The 21,156-nt window shown below is 41.0% G+C and overlaps 4 protein-coding genes across 5 annotated transcripts; 1 reads left to right on the top strand and 3 right to left on the bottom strand.

Annotated features, from left to right (window-relative positions):
• The first annotated feature begins 2,232 nt into the window (after positions 1-2,232).
• LOC143317317 (prostaglandin D2 receptor 2-like) lies at positions 2,233-3,506 on the top strand. The gene has a single exon (XM_076725411.1). The coding sequence runs from the start codon at positions 2,306-2,308 to the stop codon at positions 3,434-3,436; it is 1,131 nt and encodes a 376-aa protein (XP_076581526.1). The 5' UTR covers positions 2,233-2,305; the 3' UTR covers positions 3,437-3,506.
• A 446-nt stretch (positions 3,507-3,952) lies between these two features.
• On the bottom strand, positions 3,953-7,352 carry LOC143316738 (G-protein coupled receptor 4). Of its 2 annotated transcripts, XM_076724361.1 has the most exons (4): positions 7,270-7,345; positions 7,048-7,185; positions 6,361-6,945; positions 3,960-6,017 (listed from the first exon to the last, which is right to left on the bottom strand). In XM_076724361.1, exons 3-4 carry the CDS (start codon positions 6,939-6,941, stop codon positions 5,594-5,596), a joined length of 1,005 nt encoding a protein of 334 aa, XP_076580476.1. In that variant the 5' UTR covers positions 6,942-6,945; positions 7,048-7,185; positions 7,270-7,345; the 3' UTR covers positions 3,960-5,593. The 2 variants fall into 2 exon arrangements, with proteins under 2 accessions (XP_076580475.1, XP_076580476.1); XM_076724360.1 differs by having other exon boundaries at positions 3,953-6,017; positions 6,361-7,185; positions 7,292-7,352.
• Positions 7,353-10,730: 3,378 nt separating this feature from the next.
• Positions 10,731-17,842, bottom strand: ugt5g1 (UDP glucuronosyltransferase 5 family, polypeptide G1). Its single transcript, XM_076724898.1, has 2 exons — positions 17,835-17,842; positions 10,731-12,309 (listed from the first exon to the last, which is right to left on the bottom strand). The coding sequence occupies exon 2, from the start codon at positions 12,306-12,308 to the stop codon at positions 10,731-10,733; it is 1,578 nt and encodes a 525-aa protein (XP_076581013.1). The 5' UTR covers position 12,309; positions 17,835-17,842.
• LOC143316998 (cornifelin homolog A-like) lies at positions 16,762-19,875 on the bottom strand. The gene is made up of 4 exons (XM_076724899.1): positions 19,705-19,875; positions 18,671-18,787; positions 18,073-18,227; positions 16,762-17,585 (listed from the first exon to the last, which is right to left on the bottom strand). The coding sequence occupies exons 2-4, from the start codon at positions 18,774-18,776 to the stop codon at positions 17,466-17,468; spliced, it is 381 nt and encodes a 126-aa protein (XP_076581014.1). The 5' UTR covers positions 18,777-18,787; positions 19,705-19,875; the 3' UTR covers positions 16,762-17,465.
• Positions 19,876-21,156: the final 1,281 nt, after the last annotated feature.

Genomic DNA, 21,156 nt, shown 5'->3' with positions numbered 1-21,156 from the left:
TTGTCAGTCTGGAGGTGATTTGGCTCTAGAGCAAAGTCCAGCAGAAAAGTAACCAGGGAGCAAGATGACAGAAAGCTAGACAACAGGGGACTAGGACAAGGACACAGACTACGGGAAGCTTTGATGACCTTTGGAGCCTCACTTTCTACCCAGGAGCCTTTCTGAAAGCCAGCTGGGTCCCCGAGAAAAGAGAATCCTGGGAGTCGTCATTAGAGGTGGACTAAGGCAGAAAGCTAGCCAGCTGAGGAATGGAACATGGCTGGAGCCAAGGAGCCTGCTGGTTAGTTGACTCAGGAGCTGGAGCTGGCAGGAGGCTAGTGGGCCAGAGACAATCAGGCTGGCCACTAGCCGTCTGGAAGGTGGGTTCACAACAGGAGGGATGTGTGCATTTTGAGTCTAATCAACCTGAATGTTGGTGGGAGGTAGCTTGCAGAAAGCTGGCATACTGAATGTAAGGTGACAGCTGTTTGTGGGAGAAAGATCATTTTAATGGAGTGAACTCAACCTAAGATTTCCAAAGATGATTATTTCAGGATAACTTGGTGATCCAGAGAGTAAAGTACAGCGATGAGTATTTTCAACAGTTTTGATCCATACATTGTGAATTTCTCCATCTTTATCTTACAGGGTAATTGTTCAAGCCAACAGATTTCTGCAGCTCACACAAGGCTGCCATGACATAGATAAATTGAACCATCAACAGTATATTATCTTATCTTATCTTCAATATATGTTGCATGACTCCACCAGTCTGTTGTTTTCCTGTTATTGTCTGTGAATTCAGGTCAGCACGTTCTGTTCATATTGGCATCGTTTCATGGTCATACTGCTGTCATTGAAGTCAGCGTGGAAGTGGTTTGTCAAAAGGTCATCAAACACCTTTCTGATGCAACAAAGCAACAACTTTTAATAGTAATTTAGATCATTCTATAGAGCTATACAGACTAGACAAACCTAAATTCAGATCATAATACCCTTTAAATTGCAACTCTCCCTTCCCCACTTCACCTCACTTTGTCTTCAGAAACCAATCGACCAAACAGCCTTTATTTATATGAAAGGCCTGAAAAAGTCTTGTCTAATTAGGTTGGTTTGACACTTAGCTGTACTTCATCTTCTGAGAAGAGTTTAAGTTCCTTTTGAGGTTTGTGACTTCCTATTACAGTACTTGTACGCCCATAAGGCAGCATACAAAAACCCAATATGACAAAGATCTCATCAGACCTGCCAGAGACAGAGGAACGGGTAAGTGATTTAGAGGAGGCCTGCCTGTTTGTATAAGGCGTTAAACAGAAGGGGAAATGAAATTCTTTTCACAAGTTTCCCTTTGTCAGTCAGTATTTTGCAATTAGACAGATAAGTCCACTTGTTATTTTTGTCAGTCATTACAGCTTTTAATTATTGTAAGTATTGGAAATGGGTGAAAAGCTGTCAATGGAGGTTTTGTTTGCAAAAAGAAATTTTTAAGTTGCCAGAATTGTTAAAACTAGATTTGCTGTCTGTTTTGTTGCTTCTGCAGAGTTTGCATCAGCAGCAGAGTCGTACTCACAAATGCCCAGGTGATGGGTCAAGATAATCATGTTTTCACTTAGGGCTGACAACAAAAGACATGCATTTAGCAAAAAAAAAAAAAGAAGAAGAAGAAGGAGAAGAAGAAAAGAAAAAAAAATTAACAGTTACACAATTGACCTTGAGAAGAGTCTGCATAATTGTGGGAGGATGTGGGAAATGTGACAGATAGGGACGTAAAGAAATAAAACAACCCCACATAGGCTGCTAACAAAATAATACATTCCTCTTTCAGCAGTAGAGCTGCAGACAAAAAATACTGTTCTTCAACTTCAAATTTTAAAGGTAGTACAAAAGATAACAAGGACACAGAACGATGTTTTGCATGCAGAACCCTCAGTCAGCTGCAAAACAACACACCCATGTTCTCATCACCTCTGATGTATTTCTTGCTCTGCTTTAGATGTAAACAATGGTGTTTGCTAAGCTGCAGAAAATGTATTTTAGCCTAAAAGCAGCTTTTGTGCAATTAGGAGAACTGATAAATTCGTGGACAAATTTAACTCTGATTACAATTATTTAAATTGAGAGTTTTTGTTTATGTTATATGTACATACACACACGTATATATACACATACAGCATATGCATATTCATATACAGTATGTATATATAGTGAACTGCCTGTGTTGTTTTAGACTCTCTAATCTCCGTTGCAGATCTCAGCAGTGCGAAGAAAAAGGCCAAGTTAAGGACATCATCTCAGTACTGCATCGAGACATTTCTCCTCCAAGACAATGTCTTGTCTTGTCAGCCAGAGGGCAAACATCAGCAGTACCCCATCAAACCAAACAGCCAAGATTAGTTCTTTGAGTGTTTTCACTATTTCCCTACATGGCTTGTTCTCCTCCATTGGTATCATAGAAAACCTCCTCATTCTCGGAGTAGTGGGCTTCCACATTCGACGCTCTATCATCAGCATTTGGATTTTGAACCTTGCAGCCTCTGACTTACTGGCCACTGCTTCCCTGCCCTTCTTCACTCTCTACATGGCCAGCGGTAACACCTGGACATTGGGTGCAACCTTCTGCCGCATCCATTCCTCCATCTTCTTCCTCAACATGTTTGTCAGTGGCTTCCTGTTGGCGGCCATTTCCCTCGACCGCTGCCTGGTGGTAGTGAGACCAGTCTGGGCCCAGAACTACAGGAATGTCCAACTAGTGGGGAAGGTATGTGGGATGATTTGGGCCTTGGCTGTGCTCTGCACTATCCCTTTCTTCATATTCCGTGACATCATTCCCCAAGCTAATGGCAAGATCCAGTGTTATTACAGTTACGTTCAACTCCTCCCTAGTGAGCCGTACGACCTACAATCTTTATGTAAGCAGCGCAAGGAGGCCTTGGCTTTCATGAAGCTCTTTTTAGCCTTCCTGATCCCTCTACTGATCATCATCCTCAGCTATTCTGCTGTGAATGCCAGTTTGGCACGCAGAGGCTGCCGACGTCCCTTCCGCTTTGTTAGGCTTGTTGTGGCCGTGGTTGTGAGCTTTATACTCTGCTGGGCTCCGTACCACTTGTTCATCATAGTGGAGGTGATGGCCCCCAGTACACATCCTGCACGGAAATTTGTGGCCAGGGCCCTCCCAGTTGCAGCAACCATCGGTTTCTTTAACAGTGTCCTTAACCCCATTCTGTATGTGTTCAGCTGCCCTGACCTGTGCAAAAAGATAAGACATTCTCTGGGTGCAGTGATGGAGAGTGTTCTGGCTGAAGATCTGGCAGAGCTAGCACGACGCCGCAGCACCGTTCGCAGCTCTATCAGCACCACCGACATTGTGTTGAAACCAAGGAGTTCTCTTCCAACCTTGTGTCTGAAAGTAGAGGAGGAAGAGCAAGATGAAAGTAATGCTAAGCTTACTCAGAATTAAATGGAAGCATAGAGTAACTTCCCTAGTGGCCAGGCTTTTATATTACTGCATTCGCACAGACTTTATTTGAAATAGGCCTACATAGGAGCCAGGCCTTTATTTGTAATGCTGTAGTTTGTAGTTTTCTAACAATATCTTATTATGTTTTTCTTATCTACTTCTTTTTGAATTTGCTGTTGATGATCTTTGCTTTTTGTGAAAATGTAAAACTCAATCCATGTTCATCTGTTGTCTTTATAAATTGAGGATAATATACCTTTCAGAGCATCACTCTAATAAGTACAACAACCAATTCATACTCACCAATCTGCTGCTGAGAAATGGAGTTTTCATTCACCTCCTGTTGCTTCCTGAATCCTGAGTTGATGTTAAGCTTCTGTCAATGCAACACAACAATTCAAATACTAATCATCCAAATTTTAACCCTAACAGAAGGTCTGACACTGTTCGCCACTTGAATGTGCTGGTCAAGGCTATTGAGAGTGGCTAATGGATGACAGAGGCAGATTTCCATTTGGCTGTTAATACTGGCAGTTTATTCCCATGTTTTAGCAACAGAAAAAGTAAATGAATGACAGAGAAATATCACAAACAAATGAAAAATGAATTAAACCACATTCTTGTCATCATATCATTGTTATGTTTAACATAGTTAACTATAATTTTAACAAACATTCCAAATAAGTCGACATTTAAATATAGTAAAATCTGCTGTCGGCCATAAACAAATAGAAGCACAGGACTAATTATACACAATGATGTCATCAAACTATCCCTCTGGGCTGTCAGAACCACCAGTGAGGTATTTGATCATACAGTCCTATTTCATTGGTTGGAATTGTGCAGTGTTCTGCAGTCTATGATTTTACAGTGGTAGTGAGGCTCCAGAAGAACTCACAGACATCAGTTCCAACAGCCACAGAGTATTTAGAGATGCTCCCATACAATTTAGGAGGCAGAATCCAATGGTTGCATGTCTGATATATTTCTAACAAGCTCAGTTGGTATAATGTCCTCCACTCCTGGTAGGTGTTTAATTTGAAACACTGAAGGAAGTCTTATATTTCATAGATGGAAACTTGATTATTTTCAAAAGACAGCAGAGTAAAATCCACTGGACTGTGAATATTGATTGAATTAGTGATGTGGCAAGGTATATTACACTGAATTTAGAGTTCATGTCAATCCATCCCTCTACCTGGTTTTCATTAATGACAGGACTTGATGGTACTTCAGACTGCCAAGTGTGTCATCTGACCAATATTACTGCAACATAAATTGATATATTCCCAAGAGCATTCAAGGATTAAGTCAGCATTATTATAGTGTGCTCAATACTTAACCTCCAAATTAATGAAAACTGCAACAAAACGAAAAGTAAAAAGATGTAGCATTCTGCATGATTTTCTATTTTGACTTGAGTGATGCTTGATTAATGTGTATATTCAGTTGCATGACCCATACATCATTGCTTCTTCTGCTCCTTTATGAATGGAGTTTAGAATAGAGATGTCTCTCACTAGATGCTGTCATTATGAGCTGACAAAAGCAAATATCTGGAGTTATATTATGTTATTGCTGTTTTTATAAATCTCTCCATTGTACTCACAGTAGAGAATAGATGCCTTTAATGTTCAAGTTTAATGGATTGTAGTTCTACTTTAATTGAAGACAATTGGATGTTTAATGTTCTGCTTCATTGTTCATGTAATGACTTTACTTTTAAATACTTTGACTTTTCTTAACATTAATAAACAAAAAGAAACGCACTCTAGTGTTGCAGTGTTGTTGTTGTGACATTTCAAGCATAACACAGTCATTCTTAGGTTTCTGTAGTGATTCACACCAGTTCTATTTTTAAAATGACCAACAGCACGTATTTACACCTTGAGACCTTTCTGTGCTAAACACAAATGTTTCTATGTCCGGCTTACTCTGAAACAGTATTTAGATCATCATGAGAAACTGAAAACTTAACTAGTGGAATCCCTGTAGCTCAGAGGGTTGAAACACTGAGGCAAATTAATATAGTCACTGAGAGTTGAAGCTCATACAAATAAACTATACATGTGCATTTCCACTGGGTGGCACAACTGTTCTCTAAATATCAGGTCTATGGTCAAATCCAAGTTAAAATCCAATTTATATTATCTTCTATCAGAGTTGTAGAAGATTATTATGTCCAATTTCATGCTCCCTCTGGTTGTCTGGGTGAGCTCTGATACAAAGTGTTATTTTTTTGCAGTTGTTTTTCCCCCTTCCCAAACAGGGCAAGGATTTTTGCAGCTCTAGCCGGGCATCAGGGCACAGGAAGATGTAGAAAAGGGGATCCAGTAGGGTGTTTAGGCTGGTCAGACCATAGCAGAGGCGATAGATGAGGAAAATGGAACGCTCCAGTCCACAAGGCTCATCAGTAAGCAGCAAGGACACAAATCTGTATCCCCCCACGAGGTGATAGGGTCCAAACACAACGATGAAGTTGACGGTGATCACAACTAGGATGCCCACAATTTTGTGCCGCTCATGGTCAGAGAGGGAAGGAGATCGTCGTAGTGTCACCCCAATGTGGGCTGAGGTGTAGCTAAGGGAGGAAGCAGAGCTTAAGCTGAGAACTCAGTTTGTTAACAATCAGAATACACAAAATGGTATAATGTCCCCTATATAATGTATAATAACAGGGAAGTCTGAAGTTTTCTTCATTAAATTGCACCACTCAAATATGTTTTCAGTTTTAACCCTCATTTTAGCAAAAGTTTTATTGAATTGCTTCATCTTGAGGTGGCAAAGTAGTCTGCTTCCCTTTTGCTAAGATGTTCTTGTGCATCAGGGAAAGCTGACTCCTTTACATGAACTGGTCTGGAGACACAATATTACATTTAGGATAAAAGAGGAGTATCCTCACTGGGATCTTGGGGGTAACTCACCCTAGTATGGCACATGGCAGCAGAAAGCCAAGGGCCACGGTGATGATCTTGAAGTGGGCGTATCTAGGGCTGACGGGGTACTGCTCCAGACACAGCAGTCTGTCAGAATCAAACACTGATGGCAGCAGCCCACTCAGGCAGAACAGGAAGGTGAGTGTCCAAACAGCAACACCGGACACTGCTGCCACCCTGACAGTCCGCACACTGCGGCTGCTCAGTGGGTACACGATTGCCAGGCAGCGGTCCAGTGCTATCAGGCACAGGAACATGACGCTAGCGTAGACGTTTACGTAAAAGACGTAACCCACCAGCTCACAGGTTAGCTGGCCATAAGGCCAGCGGTGCGCACCTTGAAGATAAAGGATCCACAATGGCAGGGTAAGCAGCTGGAGAAGGTCTGACAGAAGCAGGTTGAGGATGTAGACCAGCTGGCAGCCTCCCCCACCAGAGCGGCCCAGGTGGTACAGTCCCCAGAGAGACAGCAGGTTGCTGGGGAGACCCAGAGAGAAGATGACTCCATAGATGCAGGTCAGGCCAAATGTGTCCGTGTCCAAAGGGAGGTTGCAGCTGTCATTGGACATGTCTCTGTTGATCAAGCATCCGACATGGGAAACTGGAGGTGACCTTGCTCAGGATTATGAGTTGGTGTAAAAATACCCATTCATTCACTCAAGTCTCAGTCATTACCAGTTTGATGCCTCCACTTGTTATTTGTCCATTGTATAATATTCATAGCTGTATTTTCCCGTGGAAAAGGTCAGCCTCAGATTTAGTGCTGTCGGTCAACCAGTCATCAGAGCATCCAGGATCCATCAGGGGAAACACCTGCAAAGCAGATAACAAGAACATTCTTAGATGATTTTGCATTAGTAGATACATGAGCAGTTAAAAGTTAGAGTATTCACTCACCTCTTACGGCGGTGAGACTTACTTTGTTCCACAAAAGTGTGACTGCCCACTCTGCAGCTGGGTGACCTGCACTCAAGAAATGTTGGGAACACGGTGTCTCGCCCAAGCCTTGTCTATTCTGTGATCGTTTCCTCCACAGGAAACCCACTTCTTCAGCTTTAAAGGCAACATCCTGAGGCAGGAGAACGCCTTTCTACCCCAGAACAAAAACATACACTCTCTCTTTCTCTCTGTCTCTCTTACACCAGTAGCAGACAGGATGATTAAAGTGGACAGGGGCTGTGAAAGAAGGAACTGATGTCAGGTGTCCACTAATGCCCTTTCGATTGTTGGTTGCTGGCTACATGCCATTAAACACATTAACTATTCTGCTTTCTTGAAACATTCTTTTCAACACATTTCAGTTAGGATAAGGGTTGGAGTCACAAATGTAATTATTTCTGATATGTTTGTTTCCAAAAAAGTCAATGCAATATCCTCCTGACAAAAACAAGAATGTGTGCAAATACAAAGCATAGGAAGACCCTAAACCACAAAGAATGAGAGCAGACAATTAACCCTGTAGAACAAAACATGTGTGTTGCAGTAAAAGTTAATGTAGAGCTATAAAGTGCAGTCTCGTGAACAATATTTTTTACAGCTTGTAGACAGTAAATGTGTGTAATCTACCCAGGGTGAACTTTGCTCAGGCACCACTGGGAGAAAAAAAAAATCTTACACAATTGAAATTGTTTTTGGGAAGAATGGGTATGTTGAGACAATGGGTGTTAGGCAGTATTTTTACCACAGGGTTTCAAAGGGAGGAGGGTCGAATCACTCACTTTGTTTCCCTTAAAATGTCACCAATCTCTGATTTATTGAATAATCCAAGATTATATCTAATAAACTGGCCAGTCTCCTGAGACATTACTGCCACCCTATGCTCTCCATAGCTTTGCATTAAGATATCAATGCCCTTGTGTGGACCACATTGGACATGAAAAGAGAGATACACTGCATAGGCAGCGAATCAGCTCCAAGGGAAAATGGCCCTGCAGCTGAGAAGCAACATTATAAATTGTTCCTACAACAAGCTGTTTTCTGCTTGAATTTAATCCTGTCTTGGAAAAGGAAGTCGTACATTCGTGAGCTTTGCCAGCATTGATCACTGGCAATCTTGGATATTGGGCTATTAGATTTGCAAGGAACTGGTCTAACTAGGTCAAAGCTTTGAATCTGGAGCAGCACTATGGTGTTCTGCAAATTGAAAATCATACAGGAAGCTTAAACGTGAGAACTGGCAACCTCATTTCGACATCCTTCTGCCACTCAGAAAATCACCATGCTGATGACAGACATTGTGGTGTGTTCATGCTCTGTTGAATAGGATGTGAACTACAGTATGCACTCTGAGTATACTACATATGTTATTATGCAACCTATTTTCAATAACTTCATCAGTGCTTGCTCTTATTTTTTCCCTTTTCATTTTTATTACTCATTTAGTGGCACAGCAGGTAGTGCCCATGCCTCACAGCAAGAAGGTTGCCGGTTCGATCCCCGGGTTGGGCAGGGCCTTTCTGTGTGAAGTTTGCATGTTCATCCTGTGCATACGTGGGTTCTCTCCGGGCACTCCAGCTTCTTCCCACAGACCAAAAATCATGCTCATTAGGTTAATTGGTGACTCTAAATTGTCCATAGGTGTGAGTGTGAATGGTTGTCTGTCTCTATATGTTGCCCTGCAATCGACGGGCAACCGGTTCAGGGTGTACCCCGCCTCTCACCCGTTGACAGCAGGGATAGGCTCCAACCCCGAAAGGAATAGTCGGTATAGAAGATGAATGAATGAACAAGTGAGATAAAATTCCATGTTACAGTCTAGTCACCAACATGCTTTTTGTCCTCAGTCCTGAGCTCTCTGCTTGACCTGTTCTAAGGTTATTTAGCAGCTACAAAAACAATTGTGTCCTCACATTTGTTTCTGCTTTGCAACTCTGAAGGGATCTCATGATAAGACTCTACATGTGTTTGCATTTACAGTCTGTTTAAAGGAACAGCATAGGGTCTGGCATTTCCCATCATGGATGCTTATAGACATTTCTGCAATCATGACAAAATGACTGTATATCACCATCAAGGCCATGTTTTGTTTATGATGTCTTGCTAAGTTAGCACATACTCTTCTGTATGTAAGACAGTATTGGTAATAATGCAACTGCTCAGAAAATATGACTGCATTACATTTGTCAGCATTTAATGTTTGTCTTTTCTTGAGGATTCAGTTTGTCTCCACAGTCTGTGTGAGCTCTCAGTATGTTCCTCTTCATGCAAGTGTTTGTGTCACACAGGAAGTGGCCAAAACTAATGATAATGATCTGTCTCTGTTTTTGTTCATCAGAAATGGGCACTCAGAATGATATGATGGCATACTTGTTGTGCTTCTGTCTGGAAAATACTAAACTTGTTTTATTTCAATTTGACAAAAATACTGTTTGGGCCACAGGTCTTTGGGGCCTCCACTGGGAGGACTGATGTTTGATTTAATATATACAAACTTTATTTTGGTTCTTTTTTGTGCACTCTGGCACCTGATTTACATTCAAAGTACACGTCTTAATCAATGAAAAAATTTAAATATGTAGCTCAAAATCTGTTGTTTACTTTCCAGATGAATTGTGATGTTAAACATACAGTTGTTAGTAATTAGTATTGAGTAGAGATAGAATACTTCACAATTGCTATCATTGACCAAAAACAGTTATGCTGTGGCTTACCTTACCTTGACTATCAGATCACCCTGTTCTAAGAGATAGTAGCTGCTTTATAGAGTAGGCCAGTGCATATCGTGTGTGGCTGAACAAGTGAGGGAGAGGGAGTGGCAAAGACTGACAGTGAAAGGTACAGAACAGAGGAAAAGGTTAGCTGTGAATTGTCAATCTGACATTTGGCTTATATTTAACATTATATTCAGGCCACACTCAAAATGTTTAGTGCTTAACCAGGCAAATCTGATCTGATCTGGTGATGTGATACTGATGGTTCAGGCAATATATTTTACCGCCTACCACCACTTTGCACTCAAGTTAAGAACTCCACTCTCACATTATGGTGAAATGTAGTGGACTATGGAATCAAAATAGAGCAACAAGTAAATGTTTGTAATACTAGGAAGCTTCAAAGGAACAGAATATGAGAAAGGATATTTGCATGAACAGTTCCAAGTCATGTCTTTGAAGCACGTAGGACCATATGACTGGTAAATTTATTCTGAAAAATCTCCCCAGAGGCGAGGCAACCTTTCACTTCTCTTAGCTATTTCCTTGCAATGCCTGACAAAAATATTTCAACTATAAGATTGTCTGCACAAACATCTCACAACACTTTACACATCGTTTAAAGACTTTATTTTCTGTAACAGATGCAGAAATGTTGCCAGTCACTGTTAAACTCCATCGATAAACATCAGTTATTCTTGGATTCAGTTACTCTGCTTTCATCTTTCTCCTGGACCTCCGGCAGCAGAGAACCCTACACACTAAAACTAAAGCCCAGACAAAGGCTCCAATGATGGCCATAATTAAAACTGCCACATCCAGGCAGAAGTAGGCATACCAAGGCAGACTAAAACCTGCTGACTGCAGATGAGCTGCTCCTTTGTTCCTGATGACATACTCAATCCAAAAGATTGCAGCGTCCATAGGAGACATCAGCTGGTCATGTTGTAGCTGTGAGAGATGCTGTATGTTGTTACGGTATGATGGATTATCCAGGATGTCCTTTAATGCCTCCAGAAAGCCTTCCTTGGTGAGTGATTTGGCCTCCACCACCCGAGCTGCCCCACGCACCTTCAGCCGATGTAGGTTGTCAAACTGGTCAAAGAGGAGAGGCAGGCCCAGAACAGGAATGCCATGGTAAATGGCTTCATACATGCCATTGGTGCCTCCGTGGGCAACAAACGCACGAGTCTTGGGGTGTCCCAGGAGGTCATTCTGAGGTAGCCAGTCCACCAGCAGAGTGTTGTTCCCAAGGGATGAAGGCTTTTCACCCACAAACCTCCACACCACCTTCTGAGGGAGCTGAGCAAAAGCTGCAGCAATGGCCTCTGTGACCTCATGAGGCAGGGCTGACACCAGTGTCCCCAGAGACATGACCACTACCCCATGCTCACCAGAACTCTGCATGAAGGCTTCCAGCTCAGCAGGGAGGGGATTGGCCTTTTTGCACTGGAAACCGCCAATGTAGACCACGTTGGGCATGGTGGGCCGAGGGAACTCAAAGACAAAATTTGCCCTCACCAGCCAGATATCAGCTGCACGCTCCAAAGACAGCAGGTCAGTTCCAGGAGGGAAGTGTCTCTGGAGCACATCTGAATAGGCAGGGTTAATGAGTAAGTGCTGTTCAGCAACACTATAGAGATAATGTAACATATTCTTAGTCCTTTCCAGAAAATCCATCTGATCACCAAGTTCAGTTCCTGACACAGGGACATAGGAGACAGGAGAGGGAGCTATAGTGAAATGGCCCTCCCCAGTATTGATCCAGCGCACATTGAAAACCATCGGCAGCTTGAGATAACTACCCAAAAGAACACCGATAGGCAAACCAGGATCTGTTAACATTAAGTCAAACTTGGCATCTTGTAGCATCTTCATAAAAACAGAGTCATCTAACATTGTAGCAGCTGCTCTGGCAAGGATGTCATGGCCTGTTCCTAGCATGACTGTGATCAAGTACTGTTGGCAGAAGGTGCGTATAAATGAGGCTGACCTGCGACATTCCATAACATCTAGGAGCATTTTATTGTAGTAGTCCATGTCTGCTTCATCCTCCAGCATGCGCACATTAATAGAAGTATAAATCGAAGAGTTACTAGGGATGTACCAGCTCTTGGCAGAACGGAGGACAGTGATATTGTGGCCTCTGGAGTGCAGCTCTCGCAGGATCACCTCCATGTTGATCCAGTGGCTGCCATCAACAGGCACTACCAGAATCCTGCTGCCACTACAACCAGTGGGCCGGAGTAATATGAAGCAGAGCACTGTCAGGAATACAGGGATCATGCTGGACATTTCCTGCAAGAAACAACATAGAAATATAAATAATTAGACTTGTATTAGCACATGTAACATGTAGCCCTTATGTGTTGTCTGTCCAGACCTGCTTTTGACAAATAAAAGAAAATAGCTTGTCCAATTTGTGGCAGAGAGGTTGTAGGAGTAGAAGAAATCAGAAACTTACTGTGTAAAGTTATGACACAGCAATTGTACATGTACAGTGGCAGGAGGGAAAATCTTCAGAGCTTTGCATACACGTGGAGATAAAACCAACAGCAACAACTAATGGAGGACAACACCTTTACTCACAGAATCTGGAGTTATGGTATGTTTCTAACTTTAAAGTTTGTGACTGCTTCACGAACTGTTGTGATTTTGAGATGGACTGTCAAGAAAAAATATCAGCAGTAAGTTATTGCATATTCATAAACACACGTTTGATTAGAGATGATGTTGCAGTCATAAAGGAGAACTGTTAATGACAGCATGCTTGCAGCTGCAGAAAATGAAACTGAAATTTTATCTAACTCTGCTTGTGATGATTTTCCCTGATTTATTATTGTTTTGACTGTTACCCAGTATATAATACATATTTTTTAGTCCTGCGGCATTGCCATAAAAGATATTTAGTTAAAGCTAGTTGATAAATGCTTTTGTTATTGTTGTAGTTAAATTATTGAATGAAATCAAATGACTCACCTCGTTCTTGTGGCAAAACTTTGGCTTGAGCTCCACGTCCTGAGTGAGCGAGGGCACTATGTGATATGTGTTTCCACACAGCATGACCTTTACACACACAGGCCCTGTTCTACCAGGCCAAAGTCCACTATGTGGACCATAGGTAACTCACAAAGGTATGTGCCTTACAATTAAGAGCATATACCAATGTTAAAAGCATGGTATGATTATAGTAGTGCATATTGAATATGGATTTGTAGTCTGAGCTATCCAACATTTTGGATTTGTCTTAATTGCGTCAAGTCATTTCAGTTGTTTTTGTTTTTCCCTTCACATTTCCCTGCTTCCTTAGCCTAATCCTCTTATATTTTTCCCTCTTATACTTTAACATGCACATGCACACTGGTTTTTTTTTTTTTGCTGTTTTTTGAGTGTCTCAATGTGAAGTTAGTCATTAGTTTATCTGCTGTTCAGCTCAAGATTGCTGCTCAATTCTTATCCTTGGATGACAGTTTTCATTTCTTATAGATCCTACTTGCAAATTCAGTGCACAGACTGCACAAGCTGATGGATAAGGAAACTTCAGGGAGAGCAGGGTAAAAAACCAACAAGTACACAGTCAGAGCATGTGAGATGGGAATGGCAGGGAACGAGGGAAGGAGGAAGCAGCAAGGTCACGCAGCGGAGGGAGAAGAAAGTGAGCATTGGTGATAACAATAACTGCACGAATCACTGTTCAACAGTCATATCAGTAAACCGCAGCCTTCCCTTCCTCTCGTCTGCCTCTGCGGAGTTACATAAAACCTGAACCAGGGAAAAACAGTCAGCTCAAAGTAACAGCAGAGATGAAGACATGCAGCTTGTGGTGCCAAGGTTCACGACTAACAGACGTTGCTAACTAAGTTGCAAGTAAACATGTATATGATTGATTTCTTTTGCCCGCTCCCATACTTCATAGCTTAACAAGATTCAGCACAGTTAACTAAGCAGAGAGCTGATGTTTGGTTCCCTCACTGTGTGGATCAGCGCTTGTATCGCTCATTACTTACTCAGAAAAAAAAATATTAAGACACATTAACAGGAATGTCACTTCTACTTACACTGAAGTGTAGCAGAAACCTTTAAGAGCAGCTTTCCAGTGATCACATGACAAGTCACATGTGCTAAGACCAGCAGCAGCCAATCAGAGAGAAGGATTTCATCTCCAGTGCCTATGTCCCCATGTTCATTGTGCAACCCATGACTTTTCTGAGTGACACTCTGTAAAAGCTGATACAATTAAACATGTGAAGGTGGTAATGTGCGTCAAGTTCTATCTCCAGCAGCTTTTAACACATGCAGCTAATAAGTATTACGAACCATAATTAATGAGGATGGATTTGTGGGAAATGAGGTGAAATTTTGAAGAAAGTTAGACTGGAGCAGACAGACAGTCTGCTGTTGAGGTGCATGAGAGGAAATACATAATAAACGTAAATATTAAAAAAAAATGAAATGAAATGAAAAAAGAAAAAGAAACAAAGAAAAGAAAAGAAAAGAAAAGAAAAGAAAAGAAAAGAAAAGGGGGAAAAAGTGGTCTAACATCCCTTCAAAAGTGCATTTGACAATTTGTCTCTGTGTCCATCCTGCATCCATGTAGGACACTATGGACTACTCTTGGTCATCAAAAGCGACTTCTCTTTAATTCAAGAGTGTTTTTGAGTCAAAAGAAATATAATTAATAGCTTTTCATCCAGAATGACACAACTAACAGTTTGATAAACAGGAGCCCAGTTGTGCTAAGAACAAAATAAAAATAGATATCTAACCAAATGATACTAGTAACCAGTTTAAGAGCTGTCAAAAAAGCCAGGGATCCATATTTATCATGAATGGAAACAGTACCAGCATTTTGAATAAGAGCTTAAAATAGTGCCACCTTGGAGCAAGACATAAGAGCTATTTGTGAAGCTTCCTACACACCCTCCCAAAAAGCAGAAGAAGAGTTCATTTTAGAAAGAAAATAACAAAAAATCAAATGAATCGTGACATCTCTTAGCTTTTTTGAGTCTGTCCTTATCTATTCCAGCTGTTTGTGACGCAGGTCCAGGGAAATGACCATATAAAAGAAACATATTGAGCTTTGAATTGCAAAAGATGCTGTAAAAATTGTTAGGAGCTCTGAATCTCCAGTGGCTGTAGTCAGTATCCTTCAATCACTTTAAGGATCTATATCTACCTATTATAACATGTGTGTATGTACGTCTTATCATTTTCCACCTGCTGCCAACTCTTAACAGGTTAGGACAGCTCTGCAGATGTCTGATATCCTGGAGGAGATAAGAGATATTCCTGGATTTGGAAAGTTGATAAAATTCTTTCTAAAAGTAGATCCCAATATGCATCACTCTGAGAAGTCTGAGCTAGTTAGGTCAGATTAAATAGATTACCTCATAACACGCAAAAAAAAAACTCAGAAGCCAAAAGAAGAACAAATAAATCAGCAGGATTTTGAAAGAAAGAGGAGTCAAATGACCATGGAGGTCAGGATGGATGGTCATCATATATTGTTGGGCAGAAGTGACAGTGAGGTGAAAATGACAACTCCTGGTGTGTTGTGTTCAGTGGCATCTGCAAAAACTCTGTCACTTTCTCTTATGCAATCAGTATTGCATATAATATCTTAAGTACACTCAAAGCACACAGTGATGGGTGGGAGGGCTTGTGTATTTTGATGCTTTAAATTTAGTCTCTCTGATGTTATGGATTGCTGTTTTGGAAAAGAGTCTTTTGGAAGGCCACGGCCCACAGGAGACTCTTCCATTTTTAATAAATCTTTGATACGACAAGCTAAAGTCTGCCTCCCTGTAGGCTAACTTGAAACACCACAATAGTATGCCAGATGTTACATTACAATGTTTTGTGTGGCCTCTTGTGTTATTTTCAGAATGATAGTCGGTGGAAGGTGATGTGCTGCTTTTTTCTGATTGCCCCGTCTGAACATTGATTACTATTTTCCAATACGCGATGGAGGACAGTTATACTAATAGTAACGCCCCAAGACCCCCCTAGTTGTGCTGTATTATCGATCCACGCGATGGGCTCACCTGTTTTACCCCTAACATGTTTGCATGCTTGCCCTCTTCACCACAGCCGTCCGGTACAATGCCCACATCAATGTTGACGCCACACCAATCCACCTGGGGCAGTGATTATTCATAGTAAACACATTTGTTGCGGTGGTGATCACTCAAATAAGGAAAGCCTACAAATGAAAAAATGCATTACTGTGTTTTTCTCATGGGAGTCTTTTTACATTCATTACACCTTTTCAAAGTTGAACTCAAGCCCAGATATTTGAACAAAGCTCCCGGGACGCCTGCTGGTTCTGAACCTTTCCTTCCATCAATTGTTCCTCGTCATGATATGGCTCCTTTAAAATCCCATGACAGTGTTCGCAGCATTTACTCAGACCCATAGCATGTTCTATCACTTGGTGACAGCTGTTTACTATTAATCAAAACAGCTGCTGAACTTCCTTGCATGCATACTGTAAAGTCATTCATCCTCGTCGTCTACAAGCCTATTGTTTTGAAATTTTCTTCATTTCTAACTGCATGTGTGGTTTGCCTAGAAGAGCACAGAAGAATGTATTGCACTGAACTTCAAATAGGTCTTTAGGTTTAAGAGTTTTATTGCATTATTCAAGAGAATTTTCAAAGTTATGTTTTAAATTCCAATTACTTGAATATGAATGATTAAAAAAAAAAAATTAGGAATGTTTTATCGCAAATACATCTACAGTACAACTTTCTCCGACCAACAACTACAATATATTCTATTTGTAATACAGTTTACCAGTCATACAAGAGGTCATTACACACCTTTATAATGAAAAGTGAGGGAAAATAAGCAATGAGTCAACATAACAAGAGTCTCAAAACATGTTCTGTGAGGCTGTACTTAGCGAAATGCTAACATTCAAGTAATGTTCACCATGCGTGTTAACTTGCAAACGTTTGCTGTGATGTCAGTGGTTTTCCACGTACTTGCAAATCATCTTCAGGAGGATGTGATTGTGTGTACCAAATTTCCTGGCAATTCATTTGATAGCTGTCGAGATTAAATTCAGTCAAATCAATTAAAACCAAAAAAGCCAACCTGCTGGTGGCACTTGAACAAAGTTCACTCAGGTCAGTGGGATTCATCTTCTGGGATCACAAATTTCTGTGCTAATAGTTGTTGAAATACACAGTTCAACACTGTCATTCCTCGACTCTCAGCAGAAGTCACAGAGACCAAGTGGCTGCTGATCTTTCATCAGCTGCTCAGTGACATTCCTCAGACGCAGACGTGCTTGAAACAGATCACAAATCAGTCGACGAAGCCCTCTCTCTACCATGAAAGCACTGATGCTGGTGTTTAGAAGTCCAAAAGTCCGTAATGATTGTGGTGATGTTTATGTTGGTAACGATGACGTGATTCTAAACGTAATCTTTGCTCCCATCAGGCCGCCGCGTTGATGAAGGTAATGGGATTCCTCCTCGTTTTGATTTCTCTTGCTATTTGACACCAGGTGCAGGGCCCGCAGAAGCAGGCGTATACGCAGTCACTGCAGACTGTACCCTGTGAAGACAGAGACACGGTTAGGGGTTGCTGGGGTGGCAAGATATGGGGTGTTAAACATACACAAATGTAACAGTCAACCTGATACAACTGGTTCATGGTCCACTAATACTTGTGTACAGAACAATAAAGGTTTATCTGTATGACCATAGAGCCACCAGTTCCGTAACACAACAGACTTTTTTTTGGCTACAGTCATTTATCATTGTCAAATTCAGCCTAAACAAATGGGCTGGAACAAAAGAACACAGTGTACTGATCCCTCTTTAATGACCATGCTGCGTGAATTGCTGGATGTTGTCAAGGAACGTGAATAGACACTGTGACGAAAGGATAAACAGGTTTAAGACTGATCAGAGATCTGATAAACCATGAAGGCAACGGTGACTTTTTTGACGGTAAACACTGTGCTTGAAAGCATTGATGCAAAACGCTTCAGTAATGTCACATGGGAGTTTTTTTGAATCAGGAGCTTAGGGTACTGTACCTCAATGCCATATCGTTGGCGTACTGACACTCTGAGGGCTGTGGTCATAGGAGGGATGACTCCAAAAGCGTCCAGCAGAGGTAAACATAGACACTCCCCGGCCTCATTTGCTGTCTTACAGGTGAAGCAGGGAAGACACCAAAAGGCGAGACAGCCTGAAAAAAGGTACAATCATGCTCAACCTTAAGAAAGCAGGTGGAGAACATCAGTCACTGAGGTCAATATCCTGTCTTACTTTAAAGCCTCTTAAAGGCGTCCGCACATGAAAGAAGTGATCAAGTCAGAATGTTCCAGAACTTCAGTTTTGAAATCTAATCTCTCGTTTCATCTGTGGATGCAGCTGGTTCGCATTATCACATGAAGCATCACGAACGGCGATACACAGCATGGCCCAAATACTTCACTCCACCCACCCATCTCCAATCTGCCATCTGTTGGCATTCCTACGCCTGGACCAGTCTGAAAGATCGGCATGTTTTCAACTTCATGCACGAAAGAGGGACTTAAGATGGCGAGCTCTTGTCTCAACTCGCGTACTAAAAATTGTCATTGTGTCTCTCCCCGGTCAAACTGCATGAAAACTAAGAAATGTACTTACACTGGGGCAGGTCTTGGAAGCAATCACAGATGCCAGAGGTCCATTGGTTGGATACACTGGTCATGATGAAGGGCCTGGGTTGACTCACAACCATCCTTTCAGGCATGATTTCAGCTTCTGATAATTAAAGAAAAGTAACTGTCAAGACAAAAACTTGATGAGTTTAACACTTTGAAGGCTTTTCTTACCAAAATAGTGATGTCGGGTAAATGATACCACAACACACTGACATGATAACGAGGGGAATACATTAGTGATTTCAGATAAAATTACATTAAATACTGTACATTATCCAAAATCTCCATTACATATGCTCACTGTATGTAATTATTTTCTTGGCTTTGCAATATGTTGGAACGTCTCTGACATCCATGTCCTCATTGAGGATGTCAAATTTCTAACTGTACTGTTTGACTAGTTTGGTACTTGGAGGATAATAAGACCTATTTCAAGATGCCATGTCTGTGTGGCAAGTGTGTTTGTGGTTCATTTTGATAAAGTAAAACAATGACTTTATTGCTAAAACGAACAGAAAAAGTGTTCTTAGAAATCAGATAAACGGTTTGGTCTTGTATCTTTTCAAGATTTTCTTTACTGCAGAACAGTTCAGTAGTTTGTGTAGTCTTGAAATTATGGCCGGACTTAGATACGGGTGATGTCACAAATGTAAAGCTAAGGTTTTGACTGTCTAGTTTTAGGACAGAGAAGTGCACACTCACACCTTGTGTCTTTTTCAGTAAGAAAGAAAGGAGTTCAGCTACTTCTGTTTTTGGAAAGTTTGAGAAATCCACATGATTTCCTGAACAGATACAAGATCACACAGTCCTTCACCTGAAGTTAAACTCACTTAAACTCGTAGAGGAAACCAATGACAAATTAGTGAAATTATGAAAAATAACTGTTGTTTTCTCTGTGATGAAAATACACTACAGTATGAATTTTATTGCATGTTATCTGTCCTACAGCTGATCTGCATGCTGACAATGTTTCTGTATTTCTGTCATCTCCTTGTGCCGAACACTGGATTGTCTTACCTTACTGTTGTGTGATGAGGATGGAGCAGAGTTCAGTCAAGTGATGGGTTTGCAGGGCCGTGCGCTGTCTTATAGACCTGCTGCAGAGCAGTGAACGTGACAGGACAGCAGAGGAAGCATGTCCCTGACTGGTCTGTCCAGTCCGACTTGTGCTGACCCCATTGACAGCCAGACATCAGGCTATCTTACCGTCACGCATCCTTTTAAATCTGACGACAGCGCGCCACAAAATGCTCATTACCTCATATTCAAAGTGTGTGTCTATTATTAGACAGAGATATGAGATAAAAACAAAAGAGGACGTCCTGCACGATGCTTTGTGTCACAGTGGCATGTGGCTCTATGCCTTTGTTTGAGTGTTACAAAGTTCTTCACCACATTCATTGTTGATTCTGCAGTTTCCTTGAATTCACATCTCCTCATTGTTTTTGGATTAGCAGCTCAGCATTTGATGTTTTATTAGAATTCACTCAAATGATTAACACAAAATATTTCGATTCGGTACCTGAACCACAAGGTCAGTCCGCAGTCAAACAGTGACTTCCTTCCCTTTTTTTCTTCGAGAAGATGAGCTTCTAAGAAAGTCACAAGTGATTTAAAGTGAAAAAGGAAGATTCATTTAAGTAATTTAAATGTCTCCTGTAAGCTGCATCACCAGGTCAAAGTGCACTTTTGTTTCTGGAGAATACGAAACAGAATATCAGCACAGTGAAAGCTGCAGTTTTCCATTTAAAATGTCTAAATTCTTGTCATTATTGACCTGTTTGTCTTAAATAACTATTTCAAGCAACATACTTTCCTTCTCCATAAAATCCATGTCCTTTGTTGATCTGTCATAATGCCACATTGGGGCTAATGACATCAGAAAACCTGCAGTCAAACATTTTTTAATGGAGCAGCAGTTAAGATTTTCTCTGCATAAAAAAAAACGCTGATATTTAGGAAACTGCATGCAATTTTCCGATCGAAGTTTTACAGTCTTTGTGTACTGTTTGTGACCCAAATTGAAAAGGAAAAATCAGAATCATCAGTGTGCTGAGTTACTTTTTCTTAACTGTGGTGGCTGCATTCATACTCCCACTGAAGTAAAAGCACAGGCTAACTAATTAACTTTGAATATTGTTAATATGTAACCTATTTAGACTGAAGGTCTAATTCTGAAGTGCCATGATGTTATTACACCTCCAACACTAACATTTTTTTATTTTACCATTTGGGCCTCAGACAGTTATTCAGACGTCACCATCTTAGAGGGGAAACCATTTGTGGAACTGTGGGGAACTCATGGACAGATAAATGTATTGTTGTAAGGGGTCATCAGGCAAACATTCAGACTGTCAGTAGTTTAATCTGCAACAACAGACATTTTTAAAAATGATCATGTCAGTTAAACATAGTGGAATAAAAAGTACAATACTTTCCTCTGAAATGTAGTAAGCAGAAGTAAAAAAA

This window comes from Chaetodon auriga, chromosome 24 (assembly GCF_051107435.1).
Source record: "Chaetodon auriga isolate fChaAug3 chromosome 24, fChaAug3.hap1, whole genome shotgun sequence".
Classification (NCBI taxonomy): Eukaryota; Metazoa; Chordata; class Actinopteri; order Chaetodontiformes; family Chaetodontidae; genus Chaetodon; species Chaetodon auriga.
The sequence above is the reverse complement of the archived record's forward strand: the minus strand, read 5'-3'. Positions and strand labels throughout refer to the sequence as shown.

What these genes read in the sequence shown, in the direction of transcription:
- LOC143317317 (XM_076725411.1), top strand. Translation starts at nt 2,306, where the DNA reads ATGTCTTGTCTTGTCAGCCAGAGGGCAAACATCAGCAGTACCCCATCA.
- LOC143316998 (XM_076724899.1), bottom strand. Translation starts at nt 18,776, where the DNA reads ATGCCTGAAAGGATGGTTGTGAGTCAACCCAGGCCCTTCATCATGACC. An exon ending in CTTCCAAGACCTGCCCCAGT is followed by an intron (nt 18,228 to 18,670) that starts GTAAGTACATTT and finishes ACCTTTTTTCAG; the next exon opens with GCTGTCTCGCCTTTTGGTGT. An exon ending in GCCAACGATATGGCATTGAG is followed by an intron (nt 17,586 to 18,072) that starts GTACAGTACCCT and finishes CTGTCTTCACAG; the next exon opens with GGTACAGTCTGCAGTGACTG.
- LOC143316738 (XM_076724360.1), bottom strand. Translation starts at nt 6,941, where the DNA reads ATGTCCAATGACAGCTGCAACCTCCCTTTGGACACGGACACATTTGGC. An exon ending in CTGCCATGTGCCATACTAGG is followed by an intron (nt 6,018 to 6,360) that starts GTGAGTTACCCC and finishes TTCCTCCCTTAG; the next exon opens with CTACACCTCAGCCCACATTG.
- ugt5g1 (XM_076724898.1), bottom strand. Translation starts at nt 12,308, where the DNA reads ATGATCCCTGTATTCCTGACAGTGCTCTGCTTCATATTACTCCGGCCC.